The sequence below is a fragment of the Pituophis catenifer genome, unplaced genomic scaffold (assembly GCF_029215685.1).
Source record: "Pituophis catenifer annectens isolate HBS135680 unplaced genomic scaffold, rPitCat1.0.hap2 SCAF_1, whole genome shotgun sequence".
NCBI classification, from domain to species: Eukaryota; Metazoa; Chordata; class Lepidosauria; order Squamata; family Colubridae; genus Pituophis; species Pituophis catenifer.
In genome coordinates, this window is record NW_027256881.1 from 65,916,324 (window position 1) to 65,938,311 (window position 21,988).

At 42.1% G+C, this 21,988-nt stretch overlaps 1 protein-coding gene across 1 annotated transcript in view; it reads right to left on the bottom strand.

Annotated features, from left to right (window-relative positions):
• CATSPERE (catsper channel auxiliary subunit epsilon) overlaps positions 1–21,988 on the bottom strand; it is an 87,839-nt gene that overhangs the window by 58,300 nt on the left and 7,551 nt on the right. The window contains exons 3-4 of the mRNA XM_070932531.1: positions 6,852–6,876; positions 5,274–5,351 (exon numbers count right to left, since the gene is read on the bottom strand). Coding sequence (XP_070788632.1) covers positions 5,274–5,351; positions 6,852–6,876 — 103 coding nt within the window. The remainder of the gene's footprint in view (positions 1–5,273; positions 5,352–6,851; positions 6,877–21,988) is intronic.

Here is a 21,988-nt window from a genome sequence, read left to right on the forward strand (position 1 = left end):
AGTAGAAAAAGGGTTTTGGAGGTCTTTCAAAAGTAGTTTAATTGAATGATGTGAAAAAGATAAAAAGGCTATTACTTGGAGAGGAAAAAAAGTGAGTTTATGTTATTTATTAATGAAATTTATATGGCCTCCCATCTCACAGAAAGTGATTCTGTGCAATATATAACAAATATTCCAACTAGAGTGGTATGTCACAAAAACTCCAAAATGCAAGAGATTATGCATTGCCTCAAAAGATATGAAACTCATTTAATGATATAAGATTTAACATATCAATAAACTGCAAGCAAACATGTATGGAAGATTTTCTGGAAAACTCTGATTAGATGTATATCAACACAGATGTTATCAACTAATAACTTGGTCCCGTGCCATGTAGGGATTTAAAGATGATAATCTCGAAGTAAGAAACTGGGAAACACTGCGATTGTACAATAGAAGTGTATTCTGGACCGCTTCTGAATGATCTTCAAGAGCAGCCCAATGTAAAATGTATTGCAGTACCCAAAGCTGAAATGACAAGGCATGAGTGACTGTGAGCAAAGCTCCCTATCCAGAAAAAGTTGCAATTGATGAGCAAGATAAATCCATACAAAGGCTCTCCCCATGCCCCAGCTCTCCCCTAGGAGAAGCTACATATTTCAAATGGCTGGGTGGCAGCACTCCAGGTCCACTCCTATCTCTCATATGAGGGAAGCAGAAAAAAACCAGCTACACCCAGCCCTAACTCCAACTACCAGAATATGTAAAGGAGCCCAGATCGTGCAAGTGTCCTTAATCCAGGTGTTTGCCAGCCACCAACATAACCATCCTGCATCTCTGCCTTGGGATCTCCACTATCATATTGATCACAGGAAGTTTCAGTCCACAGTTGTCCATGATAGGAATTGGGTATGTCTAGTTTAATGAAAGAAGGACTAGGGGTGACATGATAACAGTGTTCCAATATCTTAGGAGTTGTCATAAATAAGAGGTAGTCAAGCTATTCTCCAAAGCACCTGAAGGCAGGACAAGAAGCAATGGATGGAAATTAATCAAGGAGAGAAGCAACCTAGAACTAAGGAGAAATTTCCTGACAGAACAATTAATCAGTGGAACGATTTGCCTCCAGAAGTTGTGGATGCTCCAACATTGAAAGTTTTTAACAAGAGATTGGACAACCATTTATCTGAAATGGTATAGGACAGTGATGGCTAACCTTTTTGCCATCATGTGCCAGGAGAGTGTGGGGCGGGGAGGGTCGCGCGTGTGTGCCCACACTGATAATTCTATGCGCCCTGCCCTGCGCATACGCGCACAACCCCCTCTCCTGCTCCTGGCACGTGATGGCCTGGTAGACCCATTTTTCTTTCTTACCTGGTTCCAGACCCTCTCTATTTATCTGGGAAGGATGAAAACAGCCTTTCCCACTCCCGGTGGGACAGGAAGTGACGTTTTTTGTTGTCCCCAGTCTCCAGAGCCCCTCTAGGAATCTCTAGGAGCCTCTCTAGGAGTCTCTGGAGGCTGAGGACAACAAAAAACGTCACTTCCTGTCCCACCGGGAGTTGGGAAATGGGCTGTTTCAGGCCTTTGGAGAGCCTCCAAGGGAGTGGGAAAGGCTGTTTTCGCCCTCCCCAGATAAATAGAGAGGATCTGGAGCCAGATAAAAAAGAAAAACGGGCCTTCCCCCGCCCCCAGGCCCTCCAGAGGCAGGAAACAGCCTGTTTCCCTACTTCTGGTGGGCCCAGAAGGCCCGGAAATCAGCTGGGCGGTGCGCACATGCGCCCCAGAGCTGAGCTGGCGTGCTCACTGATATGGCTATGCATGCCAAGTGTGGCACACGTGCCATAGGTTCACCATCATGAGTATAGGACTTCCTGCATGAGCAGGAGGTTGGAGTAGGGGACCTCCAAGGTCCCTTCTAACTCTTGTGTTATTCTGTTCTGTTATATGCAAGAACCCATCAAAATGGCTGCTATGCAGTGGTAAAATCTGAACCGGTTTACTACCGGTTCGCTGGCTGCGTATGTGTCAAATGCGCGCTATACATGTGCATATGCAGTGCACACCAAACGCGAGCTGTGCACACACACATTAAGTGCATACCAAAAGGAGGCTTGGGAAGGTAAGTAGAACAGTGCGTGGGGTGTGTGTGATCAGCTGTGGCGCGCGTGGGAACCTTTTTAAAAACTTTTTAAAAGCATTTTTTACTACCGGCTTAGGTGAATAGGTAGTAAAGAATGCTTTTAAAAAGTAAAAGAAAAAAGTTCCGGTGATCGCGCTACACAGTTGTGATCGTTGGAACCTTTTTTTTTTTACTTTTTTAAAGCATTTTTTTATTACCTATTCGCTGGAACTGGTAGTAAAAAGATGCTTTTAAAAGGTAAATAAAAGGCTCCGACAATCTGTGCTGCACAATCATCGGAATCTTTTTTTTACCTTTTTAAAGCATTTTTTTACTACCAGCTTGGGTGAATCGGTAGTAAAAAAAATGCTTTAAAAAAGTAAAAAAAAGGTTCCGACAATCACAGCTGCTCCACTGCACCCTCTGGAGCCCATTCCATGTCGCGCATCAGTTGAAATAAAGGCCTGCCCGGAATGCATCTGGCCTGCTCTATGGAATCCCTACAATGGAAGGCTACCACCCAACATAGTTCTACTTAGCTCCTGCCAGGGGATGTTGATGGAGGTTCCACTGGCCCTTTCCAGCCATTTGGTCCACTGTCACCTCACTGGTTAACTGCACTGCTGCTATTCCTGTTCGTCCCACCAGCCCAAAGAATTGACACTATCATTGCTGGCCACCCATTGATCTGACTGGGACAACCAAACACCTCTGTACACTATACACAACTAGGTGAGCCCATCAATAGGCATCCACCTTCTCCTACAAAGAAGAGGCAGAAAGGAGGTTTTCAAATTTCTGGCCGTTCGCCTAGCCACGCGGCTAGAGGGAGCCATGGGAGGAGTAGAAGAAATGGATGAAATGCTCTTACAGAGGCTTCAGGAAGAAGATGACAGAAAAGCTGCTTTTGAAGGCAACGTGTTGCAATTGAGGTCAGTGATGTCTCCTTCTGAATATGCATGCTCTCAAACAGTCCTCCCAGAACCTTTTGAATTTGAAACGCTTGGTGCAAGGCCAAAGTTTTCACAAACCGATGAGCATTTTTCTTCCCACACAGAGAGAGAAATAATTTATTGTTCTCCTCGAAGCTCCAAGCTCACCCTGGATCAACAAGCTATAAAAAAACTATCATGACCATATAAATTTTTTTGAACATGAGTTATCCCAGACAAAAATAGCTTTATCTATGCTCGAGCAAGATAAGAGAGAGTCTCGTGTTTTTAAAATTCCTGAAAACGCCATCTTGGCTTCTTCTTCGCAGCCAAAGCCACACCCCCAAGAGGGTCTTGTGTCAGGCCAATCAGAACAGAGAGCTGTATACACGTCACAATTGTCACATGACGTTCTCTCTGATCAAATTACACACCATGCCATGAAGGCGGAAAAATTATCTGAGCTGCCCGAAACTAAAGTTGCAGCACCATCTGCTGGCAAAAGTAATTTACTAGAGAAAGCTGAAATGCATCGCAGTTTGCAAGACCAATTTCAAGTATTGCATCGGACTTTATCAAACATGTCCCTAATCCACTCAGATATTCAGACCGCAATGCCACAAGTGTCTCCACAGGCCCAACCTTCAGCACCCCCAGGTGGTGCTGGTGTCCTTTTAGATGGAGCACAACACCCATGCAAACAGATTTTCACAACTTGACACATGAATCAAGTCCTGAGTTCGAGGATCAAACACTTTATCATTCAGTTATTGGATCACTGTTGTACATTAGTAGTTGGACCAGACCTGACATTGCATTTAATGTTAATCTCTTATCTTGACACGTAGGTAAGGCAAAACAGTTTCATTGGACATGTGTTAAGAAATTATTGAAATACCTAAAACACACTAAACATATATGAAGTTATTGTTAGAACCAACACATACTGATTATGCAGAATTATGTTGTTATGCAGATTCTGATTGGGCGAGTGATAAGAAATCACGTAAAAGTACTTCAGGTTATATGATGTTCTTAAATGGATGTCCTGTTTATTGGCAAGTGCGTAAACAGAATCTTATTTCTTGTTCATCTACCGAAGCTGAATATGCTTGTGTTTCAGATGCATGTAATTCTCTAACATGGTTTGATGCTTTGGTCACAGATATCTGGACACGTCCGATCAGACCGATCACCGTGATGGAAGACAATAAATCGGTGGTTTATATTTCTGAATCACATTTCACAGGTTCTAGGTCCAGACACATTGACATCCGTTATCAAAACATAAAACAATTAGTGAAACAAGGTTTTGTTAATTGCAGTATGTATCTACACATGATCAAATTGCTGATATGCTCAACAAACCACTTCCAGCAGCTCAACAGGAGTATCTGCATAAGAAGATGTGCCTTAATTGATGATATACCTAATGTCCGCTCAACTGACAAAAGAAGGGGATTGTCACTGCGTTTTTGTATTTTGTCAGCTGGGCTCCCATTCTGAGACTTACGGTAGACTGTCTGACTCTTATCACTGAAGCCACTGCGCATGTCCACATTCTTTCACTTTCTTCTAACTTTTTTTGTTCGCCTGCCAAGAGGTACGGCAGGAACGCTGCCAAGATGTAATCATTACCTAGTAATACTGTTATTACTTTCTTTATAATAAAATGTGTTTTATTAGAATGTATCTCGGGTTTTATTTTTTTTAAAAAAGTATACTCCAAGGAAAAGCCACGGTCCCATTTCTAATCAAGGTGCAATTACCCGAAGCGGAATGGGATTAATTGCCACCCTGACACACCTTGGTGCTATGATGGAAAAAACAAGAATACATCAACAAAACCGTCTTTCATTGAAAACGTCTCTTATCTTTTTCTCTTCTCTTCTACTTGAATTCTCCCTTTGTTGTTGTTTCTCTCCTTTGATCCACAATCTCCCATATGCAGCCATTAAATTAATAAAATCTGAATCAGAACACATTTTTCAAAAAATCAGTTGAATTACCATTCAATGGGATTGAAGCTATCTGTTTTCTCTTCAGCTGCCATTCCTTGAAAATATTCTTGTGCAGCGAAACAAGATTTTTTCAAATGTGTCTAACTGTCAGATAGTGCCAGATTAATGAAACATATAAAAGAATCAATTTCACTTTGCTTCTGAAAATGTAATAGCATTATATGTACACCATGTAAATTATAAGGACACTCTTTTGGAACAAAATAAAATACCTACTATTGGTGGTGAACTGGCAGTGTTTAGCTTTTCTTCCATGTCTGCGTTTTCTGGATCAAATAACCATACCTTTATAATCTGACAAAAATAAAGATTAGTATTATAGAAGAAGGCTTTTTGTTTTTATGAATGCTTTTTAAAATTTCTATAAATGTTATTTAATTATTAAAACAAGTAATTGTATTTGTTTAGTTAACAAGTTGAAAGAGTTTTATTATTAGAAAATAGATTAATTTTCCCAAACAGAGTTAATGAGAAAGGAAATGGGATTGCTCTGCTTATATACTGGTGTTCATGATTTCATGGATTTCACAACACGAAACACCTCATCACTAACAATTAGCACCCAGATAAACAAAGATTAATATCAAGATTAATACTAGACCTATAATCAAGAAGAAAACAATATCCCAACCAAGGAACTATCAACTCAGACAAACAACCAAATAGTAAACAACAGCCTAAACAAGGAACCACCAAGACCACTCCCACCAATACTGACAGGCAAACCATAGTATATAAACAGAGAATAAATCTCACTCCCTTCTACCACTGATGATGTTACCTAGCCAGGCAATAAAATGTCTCAAGAAAACAACCAAGCTCAGAAAGCATCAAGGATTACACAACCTTAACACTATCAACCACACATTTAAATAATTTATACAGGGCCTTAAGCTGGAATGGGAGAAGTCTTTTACTTTAGTAAAAGATTTATCAGATATATGCATGTAGTCTGAGACTATAAATGATGATAGGGGATGAGAATTAATAAGGAAGTAATGGCTTTTGCTAAAACACGTGCTAATATTGTCCAGAAACAGAGAATGGTTAATATTCTCTTTACATTTATTGACTAACTAGCTGAATACCTGTGCTCCGCTACAAAACTATGTGATCGGGCTTGATAAATCGACAGTTTGAAAATTAATGAGTAGTTATGATCGGCCTCTCCTCTCCCCTTCTCTCCCTCAGGTCATCAGCCCCACAGAAGACTCCCCTTCTCTCCCTCAGGCTTGCCCCTCAGAAGCCTCTCCTCTCTTCTCCCTCAGGCTGGCTCCACAGAAGCCTCTCTTATCCTACCCCCTTCTCTCCCTTAGGCTGGCCCCATAGATCCTCTCCTCTCCCCTTCTCTCCCTCAGGCTTGGCCCTATAGATCCTCTTCTACCCCATTTTCTCCCTCAGGCTTGTCCATAGAAGCCTCTCCCCTTCTCTCCCCACAGAAACGTCTCCTATCCTATCCCCTTCTCTCCCTCAGGCTTTCTAGCTCCTTCTCTCCATGAGGCTTGCCCCACAGAAGCCTGTCCTATGCTATCCCATTCTCCCCAGTTATTTTCACGTTGGGAGGGGGAGTAGAACATCTAAATAATTAGCATCAGAGCGTGTTATAATAATATAGGAAATACTAATGTTCTGATGGTCATTTTGAAAAACCCTTTTTTAGTGAGCACCTAGAAGCCAAGAGGAACATATGTGGCAAATTTCAAGTTTGTAGGCTTTACGGTTCTGGAGATTTCGTGATTAATGCATGAGTAGTTTTCACTTTTATATATATAGATTTATAATGAGCATATTTACCTGAGTTGGACCAGTTTCCCATAACCTTGAAAAAAAATACTTAGTTTACAAAAACATTGAAAAAATCCTTGTGAAAATAGACAGTATCATTTTCAATTCAGGACAGTGGATAACAAAGCCCTGGTTCTGACCGCATGTATTCATAGATTTGAAGCTCAAAACAAATTATTTGCAAATACATCTTTCCAGTTTCTTCAAGTTTCCCAACTTAATTCTATTAATAAAATGATGTATTCCAACTCAGGAATCTACTGTGACTGATTTATTTTATGTTTTACAAATAAAGATGCTTCTATCTTCTCAGATGTGGATGCATTCATTAGGATATTCTTGGCTGTATGCAACAAGGATGATCTGTTGGATTATTATGGGTATCTTTTTACATTTATATAGTCTGAAGATATCCTGCTGGATAACCTCCCCAAAAGAATGGCTGGTGAATGCAAGCCTGATATTTTCCTGATATTCTCAGTAAGTAATCGTAACAGTGATAATATCATTCTGTATGTTTCTCAAGAGTGTTACAATTATTTTAGTCATTTATGAAAGGAATTTTCAGAAACGAAATTGAGATTTTTCTTCTACTCCTTGTCCATAGTATTTGGGGTACTTGCCTCCATGCAATTCAACATCTACAATATCTAAAATCCTTGGGAGAGATCATTTGGAAATCTGGACAGAGATATTGTTAGCATGGGATATCACACTATTCTGCCTCTACTTCTAAACAATGAAAATGATATAATCTCTTACCAGAGAGACAATCATATCACGAATAAATATTTACTTCAAAAAATATCCTAGCATCTGATAGCTGCACTGGAAAAATGCATACAAAAAAAGTCTGCTCTGGAAGCATGTATATGTCAGGCAAAGTAATATATATTACCATTATCTTTATTGAGTAAACTTAAGAGTGCAAAAAAGTGAGAAAGATACAAAAGGCAGAATGAAAAATAGAACATAAATAAAAACATTTCTTTCTATTAACCATTACAAGTAGTCCTTGACTTACAATCAGTCACCTAGCGATTGTTCAAAGTTATGACTTAGCTGAAAAAGGTGACATGACCCAGATTAGAAATTCTTATTGTTGCCCCCCCCCCCACCATCATGTGACTGCACTTCAGGCTCATGGCAACACAGTTGCATTTATGTCTCATTGTGGCATCCTAAATTCATGTGATTGTTTTATGAGTTTTGCCAAAAAGCAGCACTTTCAATTTTCGGTAAAATGTCGCACAAAGCAAACAAAGGCTTCACACTTACAATTGCTGTGTTTGCTTAACAAACCCATATGCAGTTACAACCACTGCAAAAAAGTTGCAAAATCCTGTCAGTCACATGAGTGACCTGTTTTACAACAGTCACGATATACAACTGTAATGTGCAGGCTCCATTATGTTTGTTTGTTGAGCATTACCTATATTTCAATATTGCTTTTTAATATTTGATATTAAACATTGGAAATGTTCACTTCAAGCTATAATCACAAAAGGAAAATTGGTATACATTTTATTATAGATAATAAATAATTCTGTCAATGAGTTATAACAGTGATGGTGAACCTTTTCAGCACCGAGTGCCGAAAAGGTTGTGCAGAAATGCTGTGCGCATGTGCGCATGCTCATCGGGGAAATGGTTTGAAAAAGCTGAACTTCCGGGTTCTAGCACGCATGCGTGCCCAACAATCAGCTGGCCGGTGCGCACGTGCAGGCTGGTTTTCAGCACTGCCCCGCGCGCAAAGGACAGATGATCATCACGTGCGCATGTGCACCAGAAACCCAGAAGTCAAACAGGCAAGGCTGTGCATGCTGGGTGACATGGCTTTGCGTGCCACTTTGGGCACTCCGCGCCATCACGGAGTTATAAGATGGGCAAATTACATCAAAATAAATGTTGGGCATTCTAGGTGCTGGCCTAGAAACCAAGAGCTGGTAAACCTTCTTAAAGCCTGAAAACTGGCTGAGGATTTGGGCCAAGTACTCTCTTCCAGCTCTCCCTGCTTCATAGAGTTATTGTTGTAGTGAAAATAGGAGGCAGGAGTATTAGGCATATTCACCATCTTGAGTGAACCAAATGGATATTAAAAAGATAGAAAAAATATATAACAATAATTCAGTAAATAATAACAATGCAGCAATGTTGACAGACTGTACTTTCCAAGGAAAATAAGTAGTGTGGAATGTTGCAAATATATTAGATGATTGGAGAAGAAAAATGGGCTTTGGAAGAATATATGGAGATGCACTGAAGCTGGTATACTAGGAAGGCTTACTGAATACCAGTATGGTTTACAAGAAAAATCAAATGAAGAACGGAAAAGTGCCATGGGATGGGAAGATAAGGTATTACATGGCCAGTACATTAAAAAAAAACAGGTAAAGCAGATAATATCAAGACCTGACAATGGCTAAGAGCAGGAATATTTAAGAAAGAGACAGAGGGCGGTACAAATTAAGCCTTAAGAACAATAGCAGACAAAGCCAGAATTAAAAAGACAGCAACAGATAGTAAATACTCCCTCTGCAAGGAAACTAAAGAAACAGTGGATCATCTAATTAACTGTTGCAAGAATATCACACAGATCTTGTTGTTGACTACAAATAACAGCATGATAAAATAGCAAAAATGGTGCTGGAAGATCTGCAAGAAATACTATTTGCCAGTAACTAAGAACTAATGGGACCACAAAATAGACAAAGTAGTAGAATACAAAGAAATTAAAGTGCTCTGGGACTTTAGAATTCAAACAGACAAGAACCTGCCGCATAGCACCCCAGATTTAACCATTGTTGATAAGAAAGACAACAAAGTCTGGATAGAGGAACAGCACAACAAAAGAGAAAGGAGCAAAGAAAATAAATACAAATTCAAAGACCTACAAATAAAAGTAGAACTGTGGCAAAGAAAGCAAAGATAGTACCAGTACTGCTAAGATGCATACGGTAGGTGCAATCTCAAAACTTCTGGAGTACCAGTTGAATACCGTAAGTACTGACAAAATCTCAGTCAATTGCAAAAGACAGCTTTACTTGGAATAGCTTACATCCTACAATGATACCTTAAATATTATTAAAGAATAACATCTGCCTATCCCAGGTCCTTAGCAAGTACTTGACACATGGACAGAAATTCCAAATCCAGTCTAAACATCTGGGGGGGTTTATGTGACAAACCATAATGATAATGCCACAATAAAGAAGGAAGATTTATCATGAGGAGCCTGGTGGTGCAATGGACTAAACTACTGTTAAAGTAGTATTTAGCTGCCAGCTGCCTGCAATTACTGCGAGTTCAATTCTCACCAGGCTCAAGGTTGACTCAGCCTTCCATCCTTCCGAGGTAGGTAAAATGAGGACCCGGTTTGTGGGGGCAATAAGATGATTTTGTATAAAATAGAACATCGCTTGGGGGGGGCAAAAGCCCTACTAAGCAGGTATATACAAAAGTATGAAGTATTGCTTAAAAGCATTGTAAGCCACCCTGAGTCTCCGGAGAAGGGCGGCATATAAATCAAACAAAAAATAAATAAATAAATAAATAAATAAATAAATAAATAAATAAATAAATAAATAAATAAATAAATGGCAGTTATGCAAACTTCTCTTCAAAATCAGGACTTCCAGGGGAATTTCTATGGAGATGCTCAGTCATCCAGGTCATGGTTGTCCCAAAGGTACTTTTTCAAAAGACAACTGGACTTCCTTGTTTTTCTTTGAAAACATTTTACTAGTCAACCAACAAAGGGGATTAGAAAGTGAGGTTTGCAAATTTATTGTGCTTTAAAAGGGTCCACCACAGTTATATGGGCAAGATAACTGATCCTGTTGATTCCCAGCACTCACTCATAGAAATCAACATGTCCCTATCTCAGGTCCTTGGGAAGTAATCGATACATGGATAAAAATGGCAAATCCAGTCTAAACATCTGGCTGGTCATGTGACAAGCGATAATGATGATACCACAATACAGAAGGAAGATTTTATCAATTGACTGATAAGGAGCAGTCATCAAGAGCACATGGTGACTATGGTGATCTCCCATTCTCACCTTATCCAGAGAGATTCCAAGTAACCAGTCTACTCACCAGTTCCTTGGTCTTTCCTGTAGTAGTTGGCTCTGTTTTCACAGAGCCATATTCCATTCACCATACCACCCTGGAGGTCATCCCAAAAGTACTTTTTCAAAAGACAACTGGATCAGTGGTGGGTTTCAAATTTTTTTATTACCGGTTCTGTGGGTATGGCATGGCTTGGTGGGCATGGCATGGTGGGTGTGGCAGGAGAAGGATACTGCAAAATCTCCAGTCCCACCCAACTCCAGGGGAAGGATACTATAAAATCTCCATTCCCTCCCCAATCCACCTCTGAAACCCACCTCTGAACTGGACTTTCCTTGGTTTTTCTTGAAGACATTTCACTTCTCATCCAAGAAGCTTCTTCAGTTCTGATTGAACGGAGGAAAATTGAAGGATTTATATTCCTTGCAGTCACCTGGACATTAGCACTCTCTCTGGGAGGCATTGAGGCCACTTGGAGGCTTATTTGTACCCTCAGGGTCACCTGAACAGTGCAAATGCATGTGGAACCTTCTTGGAACTGTTGAAAGGACTGTGTTGTAAACAGGAGATAAGTGGCATTGTATCCCTCCCTCTCTGTTGAGGAGGTTGTTCAATTTTAATGTAGATTACCTCTTTGACCCCTCTTTCAAACCAGAGGTCTTCTCTCTCCAGAATGTGTACTTTGCTATGTTCAAAAGAGTTATCCTTGTCTTTCAAATGCTGATGGACTGCTGTCTCTTATCCTGATGGGTTTGTTCTCCTATGCTGTGCATGCGTTTGTGAAGTGGTTGTTTTGTTTCTCCAATATGCAGATCTGCACATATCTCACTTTGTTGTATTGCATATATCACATTGCTCAATTTGTGTTTGGGTGTTTATCCTTGGGTTGGACAAGCTTCTGCCTTAGTGTATTTTGGGGCTTAAAGTGTGTGTATATGTTGTGTTGGTTGAAAATCTTCCAGAGCTTTTCATATATTCCTGCAGCGTATGGAATGGCAACGTTGTTTCATTTGTTTTCTCTTCTTGTCTGTTATGCTCCTGCTGGATCTTTTTTTGGATTTGATGAAATCCAAAGTTGAGATAATACAAATTCTGAGGGCTTCCTTGATCTGTTTTAATTCTTTTTCTTTTCCATCTTTGCTAGTAGGCAAACCTTCAGCTTGGTGCTGTAGGGTTCTGATCACTCCCATTTTATGTTCTAGTGGGTAGTGACAATCAAATGTAAATATTGATCTGTGTGGGGGAGTTTTCTGTAAAATTCAATGTTAAGGCTTCTGTCTTTCTTAATGTGTACTGCACAGTCCAGGAAGACCATACTATTTTCCTTAACATCTTTCTGAGTGAATTTAATGTATCTGTCCACAGAATTGACGTGTTGGATGAAGGCTTCCACTTCCTGGGTTTTAATCTTGACCCAAGTATTGTTGACATACCTATTCTTGTGAATGAGTGGAATTCCTATGAAGTTGTTTAGGACTTTGATTCCTACCTCTTCAAGTAGAGATCGGCCATAATGGGGAACACAATTATTTTTTCACTATTGTGACAGCTTTAGTTGTTGGAATGAAGGTGAAGAATGAAGTCACGTAATAATAAACCATAGTCTTCTCTGGATCCAGTTTTAGTTTCAAAGTCTTGCTGACAATTTTTTTTAATGAACTAAAGAGTAATTCTGTTAGACATAAAAGGAAGGAATATAAAACTGATGTATTTGATCAATGTTAAAATAAAACTTTTTTTGCAATGTTCTGGCAACACTTTTTGGACTTTTTGCTGATACCAGGATTGAAAATGTGATGTTTTATAAATTTGCTTACAGATATGGGATGAAGATATACCTGTTTAATCTTATTGTCCTCTCGCTGCTGCGCTAGCAACGAACGTGAAGGAAACGCTCCAGACAACGATTAGTTTCTTCAGCTGTTTAATCCATTCGTGCAAGTCGAGAACAACAAGTGACACACAATGCAGTTCGCACAAAGTCGGCGTTAGCAGCGGCTGGCCCCTTACGCCGTTTTAAACACTCGCGCCAATTATTACAACGCCCTTCCGGGTATGGAGCTCATGGCGCATGCGCGCAGCTCCCTCCCTGCTAATCGACGCCCAGAAAGTACTCGAAGAAGATCCACCCTATTCCGGCCGCTGCGTGACCGACCGCCTAGAAAGAAAACACCCCCCACCACCAAGGTGCGTGTGAGCCACCAACCAACCCCCCCATCCAACCCCCCTTAGGTCCTTTCTTGATGGTGAACGTCAAACAGGGTTCACGTGGCCGCTGCAGATCACAGTGTTGAGGGATCTCGACAGGCGGCTCCCCCTACCAAGGCTGCTCCTGGAAGACACAAAAGAACCACATTAATATCCGTTTATACTCCAGGCCCCCACCTCATGGACCAGGCTTTAACGGGTACCGTTTGTGAAACCGGTTAAGGAGACGGTTAGCATGTACATCTGTAGCCCGCACCCAGGACGAATCCTCAACTGGATACCCTTTCCATTTGATCAAATAGTACAAAGTACCTCTGCTGATTTTAGAATCTAGTACTTCCTCTATTTCATATTGGTTTCCCTCTACCGGGCCAGGCTTTTCTGCTTGTTCACGACTATGTTCCGCCAATTTTAAGAGGCTGCTATGGAACACAGGGTGAACCTTGCCTAACAGTGGTGGTAATTTTAATTGCACAGTCACCGGATTAATGACCTTTGTTACAGGAAAGGGCCCTATGTATTTGGGTCCTAATTTGCGGCTAGGGGTTCGTAACCTTAAGTATTTCGTAGACAAATATACATGGTCTCCTACATTAAACGGTTTACATTCTGCTCGTTTCCTATCTGCTTGGGTTTTGTATGACTTAGCTGCTTTCTCCAACTCTTCTTTTATCCGTGGCCATTGATTCCCGATGCGTACAGCCCACGCAGCAGGAGACACCTGTTCCTGCTCTTGCGCATCTAACTCAGGAATAGCAGAGAACTCCCGTCCTGATACAACCTGGAAAGGGGTGGCTCCAATGCTACTATGAACCGTGTTATTATATGCCACTTCAGCGAACGGGAGTAGTTCCGACCAATCGGACTGTTGATACGACACATAACATCGTAGGTATCTTTCAACCATGGCGTTGGCCCTTTCGGCTGCCCCGTTGGTACTTGGATGGAACCCTGAACTCAACCCCTGTGATGATCCAATCATTCGAATAAATTCTCTCCAAAACTTGGCGGTGAATTGAACACCCCTGTCAGAAATAATACGTCGGGGTACTCCATGTAATCTATATATATGCCAGACGAACAATTTCGCCAGCCTTCGAGCCGAGGGTAGGCCGTGACAGGGAATAAAATGGGCCTGCTTAGAAAACAGGTCAACTACAGTCCATATTACAGTATTCCCGTTACTTTCCGGCAGATCTACAATAAAATCCATCCCTATCTCATCCCAAGGCCTTGTTGGATCTGCGACAGTCTGTAAGAGGCCGAGGGGTTTTCCTGGTCATGGTTTCGACGTGGCACATGCCTTACAACTACTTACGTATTGTTCAATGTCTTTCCGCATACGTGGCCACCAAAATTGTCGTCGTACTAGATGTAATGTCTTGAGAAATCCGAAATGACCGGCTGTTTTGGCATCATGGCACCTATTCAATACGGCTTGGCGCAATGACACAGGAACGTATAATTTGTCTCCAACCCAAGCCAAACCGTTACGATATGTTATCGCGGCCTGATGGTTTAACAGCCACTCATCTGTTTTTAATGCTTGTTTTAACTCATCACTCCATCTGGAGGATTGGTTGATCTGTGACGTTCGGGCCACCTGTTGCTTTTTTGGCACCATTGCCTGTACCACCACTTCTCGTTTACTAGCATATTGTGGTAACCTAGACAACGCGTCGGCTAAAAAGTTCCTCCCTCCTGGCACATATTTCAACTCAAAATCGAACCGTTGGAAATACTGGGCCCATCATACTTGTTTTGGTGACAGCCGCCGGGGGTTCTGGAGGGCCTCTAGATTCTTGTGGTCTGTCCACACTTCAAACCGGACACCACTCCCTTCCAACAAATGTCTCCACGTAAGTAGCGCCCAACGTACCGCAAACGCCTCTTTTTCCCAGATAGCCCAACGTCTCTCAGTAACAGAAAATTTGCGAGAAGTATAGGCACATGGGTACAGTGTTCCTGTTGGGCCTTTTTGCAACAAGACTGCTCCTACAGCAACATCGCTCGCATCCGCTTGCACTACGAATGGTAATGTTGGATCGGGATGTCGTAGGATAGGAGCTTGCGAAAACATAGTCTTCAATCCGTCGAAAGCCTTTTGACACTCCGGGGTCCAAAGCAGTATCTGTCCTGGTCTTGCTCTTACGCCTGTGGCTTTCGTACGCAATAATTCGGTTAACGGGAGAGCGATATGGGCAAAGGCGGGGATAAACTGACGGTAGAAATTAGCGAAACCTAGAAAACTCTGTAATTGTTTTCGTGTTTTCGGCGCCTGCCACTCTAAGATCGTGTTCACCTTCTTCGGATCCATTTCTATCCCGGCCTCGGAGATGCGATACCCTAAGTAATCCAACTCTGTGCGGTGGAATTCGCATTTCGAGAGCTTTACGAACAGTTTGGCCCGTAGTAGTTTATCTAACACCTGTCTTACCAAAGCTATATGTTCCTCCATAGTTTTGGTATAGATCAGAATATCATCTAGATAAACGAGCACACCTCGGTATAAATGCTCGTGTAATACCTCGTTTATCACTTGCATAAACACGGCGGGGGCACCCTGTAAACCAAATGGCATCACTCGGAATTTATAGCTCCCCAAAGGACAGTTAAAGGTGGTTTTCCACTCATCACCTGGCTTTATTCGCACTCTATAATAGGCTTCTCGTAAGTCCAATTTGGTGAATATTTTCCCAGTCGCTAAGGTAGACAATAGGTCCTTCATTAGAGGTAAAGGGTACAAATGCTCGACACACACAGCATTTAGGCCTCGGAAATCTACACACAAACGTAGGCCCCCATCCTTCTTTTCCCGAAACAACACGGGAGCGGCCAAGTGTGATCGGCTTGGTTGGATAAAACCTCTGGCCAGATTCTTATCGATATACCGTCTAAGCTCCTCCAATTCTGCTTTGGTCATAGCATACATACGCGGTTTGGGCAACTTAACACCCGGTTTCAACTCAATGGCACAGTCAGTAGCTCTATGGGGAGGTAACATCTCACACTCTTCTTCTTTAAACACATCCGCTAAATCCTCATATACTTCAGGGTAACCCAGCTGGGAAGGCCTATTGGGAACCTCGCACTGTACAGCTGCCTGATCTACACGGGTTTCTGGCTCTGGTTCCGGGCCAATGCTTAAACGGAGCCGTCTGTAGCCCCCCTCCCACCAAATGGTAGGTCTCCATTTATCAAGCCACGCCAATCCCAATATGACGGGCTCAACCATAGTATCCACCACCACAAAACGGATGTCCTCCCAATGTTCCCCTATCTCCAACCGCACCAATTCGGTTACCTGTGTGGCTGGTCTACCCCCCAGAAGGGACCCATCCATTTGTTCGAACCTAATGGAGGTTTGTAACTGCAGTGTTCGCAAACCCAGTTCCCTCGCTACTGATTCTCGGATGAGACATCGGGTACAACCCGAATCTATCAAAGCGTGTTGGTGAACCACTCTCAGTGTTTGGGGATGCCTAAGTACAATGGGGATAACAAAAGGGCGTATCGGGTCACTTACCATAGGGTCTACCGGAGCATCCTCCCCACTGCTGTCGGAAGCCACCTGCAACACCTCCTGGCCAGTAGGCGACTCAGATTCTGTCCGTGGACCACGGGCAGCCGTCGGAGTTATTACTCTAGACCAATCTGACGAAGACCGAACTCTCTCTCGTCCTCTACCAACCGATGGTGGTGCTCGAGATATGGTAGTAGGTGCAACAGTGGGTGCAGAGCAATCAGCCGCCCGGTGACCTAACTGATTACATCGGAAACAGCGGATCGTTCCCCTACCAACAGGTACCACAGAGCGAGGCGGGGACGAACTCACTCCACGTTGAGGGACTGGCTTCTCCACATTACGTCGCGGAGGGAGCGGATAGCCAGCCAACCCCCGAGCACGAAATTCTTTTAACCCAACGTCCAGGTCTACTGCAGCACTAAACCACTCAGATAACTTCGGTGGTAAGCCCCTGTAAACACAGGCTTGTCTTAATTCTCTGTCCAGCCCCGTCCGGAACTGATGCACTAAGAGACGTTCAGGCCAAGATCGTAAGCGACCAGCTACAGTACGAAAGTCCTTGACATATTGTCTAGCCGGGCGTCCTCCCTGTCGTAACGCCACCAACTCCCCTTCCAGGAGTTGTGTTCTCGATTGATCCTCGAACCGGGAACGTAGTGCTTCCAGGAATAACCCCACATTTGCTAATTCTTTTGCATGGTCACTGTGAAGGTCAGCGACCCAATCTGCTGCCTCGCCTGTGAGGACAGCGGTGATAGCAACCACAACTGCCCACTGTGACGGGTATAAATGGCCATAGAGGTCCATGTAGCTCAGAATCTGGCTGAGGAACAAGGATACTCTATCCGCGCTGCCATCGAAGCTTGCTTGTATAGGGGGAGGGCCCCAGGGTATTTGTGTTTGGCCCATCCCAGGCAACCCCCAATGAGTCGGGCCTGGCCCCCGAGCATCCGGAACAGCCCCCATCCCACCAACCGACGGACCTGAACGATCGCGGGGACCTGAGGGACCCATAAACTGAGGCCCCTGCCGGCGTTCTGGCGGTCCGCGTGGGAGGGCCCCTCCCGAGGTCGACCCAACGGGGAGGGTTCCCCGCGATCCGGGACGGCTCACTCCTTTTTCGATGCGTAGTTTCGGGCTGGCTAGGTGGAACCTAGTCTCCATACCGCTCCGAGACTCCCCCGGACCTTGCCAAGTGTCCTGCCCGGGCACCCACGGCTGCCAGGAGGGGGGCGTCCTTGAAGCTTGCCTCACCAAACTTCTCGCGGAGGACGTCCAAGGTGGAAACCCCCACCCCCGTGGAACAGCTCCAATCGTACTCGTCCTCCTCCATCCAACGCCGCTCCCTCCAGCCCCGAAACGACGGACCACTCGACTGAGGAGTCACTTGCCTAGTCCCTTCGAGGGCGGGGCTCTGCCACCATTCGCCCCCGGCAGCTTTCTCCTCACTGGCTGCTTCCGTGGAGAGGGTCTCCTGCAACGGTGGTAGCCGTTCTTTGGAGCGCACCACCGGCAGCTCCGTCTCCCCCGTTGTTTGCACCGCCTCCAGTTATTAAATGTATTTGTATTTGTTGCAATGAAAGTTGGAAGTTATTTCTTTATGTATTTCTTTTCTTTTTCTTTATGTTCTTTCTTTTCCTTTTTTCCTCTTTTCCTGCAGTTCTTTCTATTCTTTGCTCTTTTTCTAAGTTTAGCACGTATCAAATTTTATTACTATAATTAAAATTCTTAATAAATTGTATTTTAAAAACTCAAAAGAATTGAAAATAAACATACTGCAATATTCGGAAAATAAATAAAAAATTGGACTGAAAACAATTGTAAATATTTTGATGCTTTTGCCATCTGCTGAAAATTTGACAGCATAGACTAATAAATGAATGCCAACTGACTTAGCCTGCAAGGGAGGCAAGAGAAATCCATATATTGAAGTGTATATAAAAGTGTGTGTTTTTTTAATCTGCAAATGCTTTTTACTATCCAACAGAATTTTATGAATAATGTAAAGCATACAAACAAGACATTGTTGAATTTCTTTCTAAAAGCAAACATAATTAAATATTTAAGAAATTATACATTATTAAAGTGTTTCCTAAGTGGTACGAAGATTCTAATTGTGCATCTGTGTGTGTGTTTGTGTGTTTATGTGTGTCCATATGAATTTTATTTAATAAATATCTAATGCAAATATCTAAGAAGTGTTTAAAGCCCATATTTTGAAAATGTATTTAAATGTTTGTTGAATTTGCTACTATTAAAATTGTTTGTAGTATTTTCAGAAGTGTTCTACAATAATAAGCGCATGCACGCTTATTTGGAAAGGGGATCCATGAAGCAGTTAAAGCTTTGAAATTGGTAGCTGAAAATTTATTATAGAAAAGAACAAAAAGATTATTGCAGAATTAATTGAAGGGGACTACCGAAGCATCAAGACTTTGGAAAGAAAGAAACTAAAGACCCTGTAGAAAATTGGTGGGTTCCAGGAGGTGAAGCAACTGAAGGATCCATGAAGAGGAACTGTGGCTAAGTATTGAAGCAATAGCTTCAACCATGTCAGAGTGATTGAGGCAACAGCCATGCCAAGCAACAGGGGGACAAGATATCAAGTGACAATGACTGGCTTGTTTAACCAATGAGAAATGGAACTACCAACATAGGAACCAACTCTCTTACCAACAGCAGAGAAACTATAGCAAGCAGAGAGAAACCAAATAGCGATCCTGTTTGGCAGTAAACTCCAAACAAGGGAGCCCACCTGTTGAGACATTGCAATAGTAACTAAGCCAGCCAGAGCTATGAGTAGCTAAGTGGCAATAAGGAGAAGATAGAGAGAAGCCTTCTATTGGTGTCTCTGCATGTATCCCTATACACCAGCAGCCTGTTAGTAGTGTTCATTGCAAGAGGAGATGAGAGAGAAAGAAAGGAAGGAAGGAAGGAAGGAAGGAAGGAAGGAAGGAAGGAAGGAAGGAAGGAAGTGGAAAGCTAATTAGTATGTCCCAATAGTAAGGTGACCCAGAAGAGGGGCAAACCTGCAACCCATTTAGCTTTCTGTAAAGAAAAAAAAAAGACAGAAATTCTCATTTTTATTTTTGTTATTTATTTATTTATTTTTGCTTTAATTTATATGCCGCCCTCCTCTGGAGACTCAGGGCGGCTTACAATGCGTTAAGCAATAGCCTTCATACTTTTGTATATTTATACAAAGTCAGCTTATTGCCCCCACAAACTGGGTCCTCATTTAACCTACCTTAGAAAGGATGGAAGGCTGAGTCAACCTTGAGCCTGGTGAGATTTGAACTTGCAGTAATTGCAAGCAGCAGATGTTAATAACAGTGCTTTAGTCCACTGTACTATCAGGCTCTTTTGACCCTCTTGTCAACTCTCTACAGAAAAATGGCCTCTGATGGAGGGAGAGTTAGAGAAGTTTCTGCTTCTCACAGAAAGGTTCTGGGGAGACATCCAAGGTCAAACCACCTGGTTAAACAATGCCAAGTGCTGTGTTTAATGATGTCCAGAGGCTAAAACTGAAAACTGGAGATCTAGCTAGAAAAAAAATGAGCATGAAAGAAGGCAAAATCTTTTCTTCATCGCACTTTGTGTTAAACACTTCTATATATTTGAAACAAATACATGAAATTAGTCCTAAATATCAAATTTATATTCTCACTCATCCACTTATGTTTTTTTTTCCTGTTCAGTCTTGTCTGATTCTTGGAGACTGCTAGTAGAGGTCACTGCAATTTTCTTGGCAAGATTTTTCAGAAATGGTTTGCCATTGTCTCCTTCCTGGGGATGGGAGAAAGTGACTGGCCCAATCACCCAGCTGGCCTTGTGCCCAAGGCGGAAACCCAACTCCTGGTTTCTAGCCTAATGCCATGGACCATTGTGAAAATATTTCTTTCAGTGTTTTCAGTTAGTCCTAAATACCAAATTTATATTCCCACTCATAAGTACTACTATATAATATCTATAAACATAAATCTGATTTAGGCTGCAAAGAAAAAGTATTAAGTATGTTATCTTGAAATGACTAATTCTTAAGCAGTCTGTTGAAGTTAGCATAATTGCTGTTGGGTAAGAAATACAGTTGCAGACTTCCGGTTGGTGACTCGTGGCGACATGGCGTGGTAAGAGCGATCACTCCTTCCCACTGCCACTTAACGCTACGTTTTGGGGACCCTTCGAGGTGTGGAAGCCTGGAGGGCTTTGCGGACAATAGTGGGGCTTCGGTGAGTCGAGTGGTGGAGCGCAAACCCACCCGGCGGGACCAATATCCACTGTCAAACCAACGGGGCGCGTCTGCCTGTTAATGGCAGACCCGAAGCCACGATAGCTAACAAGACGGGAAGCAAGAATTCCGGGAAAGAGAGGCGGAGTGCACTCGCAACCACTTTCTTTAGAGCACGCTTGAGATCGGCAAGAGTTTCGCTGGCTGGGTCGGATTGAAAGGTCTCATAGGAGGAGAAAGCGGCGACTGAAAGAAAGAGGAGGATTTGACAGCTGAAAGGATCGCAGACAGGCCGGCAAGAAACAAGAAGGAGAGATTGGCAAGCGGAACAGCGGCGCTACCTGATTTGGATGTAACTTGCTGTACGGATCGAGCTCTGAAGACGTAGGAAAGAGATTGTGCTGATTGGAAAGGAGAATGACCGGAAATTAGGACCGGAAGTGCAACCATACTTGATACCAACGAGAAGAATAACGAAGAGCCAGAGAGGAAAGAAGGAGCACCAGGAAGAGACAAACGGAATAATTAAACTTATTTTCACAAGACTCTGAAGAAGCGAGAAATAAAACGGGTGATATTAAATTAATATACTTTCCTGCACAGACTCTAATAAGTGTGGTTTCTGAAGGGACTAAGAAGAACTGAATAAAAATTTGTACCTACATAGATTGCTATTAGTTTAAAATTAGTTTAAATTTACAATATATTTATATCTATTTTCTCTTTTTCATACATTTAAAGTATTTAAAGTATTTATATAAGCATTCAAAGTATTTAAAGTATTTATATATTTAAAGTATTAAAGTATTAATATAACATAGCTAATTAATATATTTATAAAGTTGAATACAACCCTTATTGCATCAAATAACTAGTATATTATAAGGTTAAATACCTGTATAGACATATTAGGATCTATTCTCTTTTCTTGTTTTCCATCTTTTTTTTGTTATGTGCATAGATTGACTATATTGCTTAATATTATTAAGGATTAATTTTTTAAACAGTGATTTATCTTATAGTATTAATTAATTGTTTACCGATTGGTTATTGAGCATTAATTTACTTGTCTCCTGCTGACTAGATATATATGTACTGAGAGCTTTTTTTT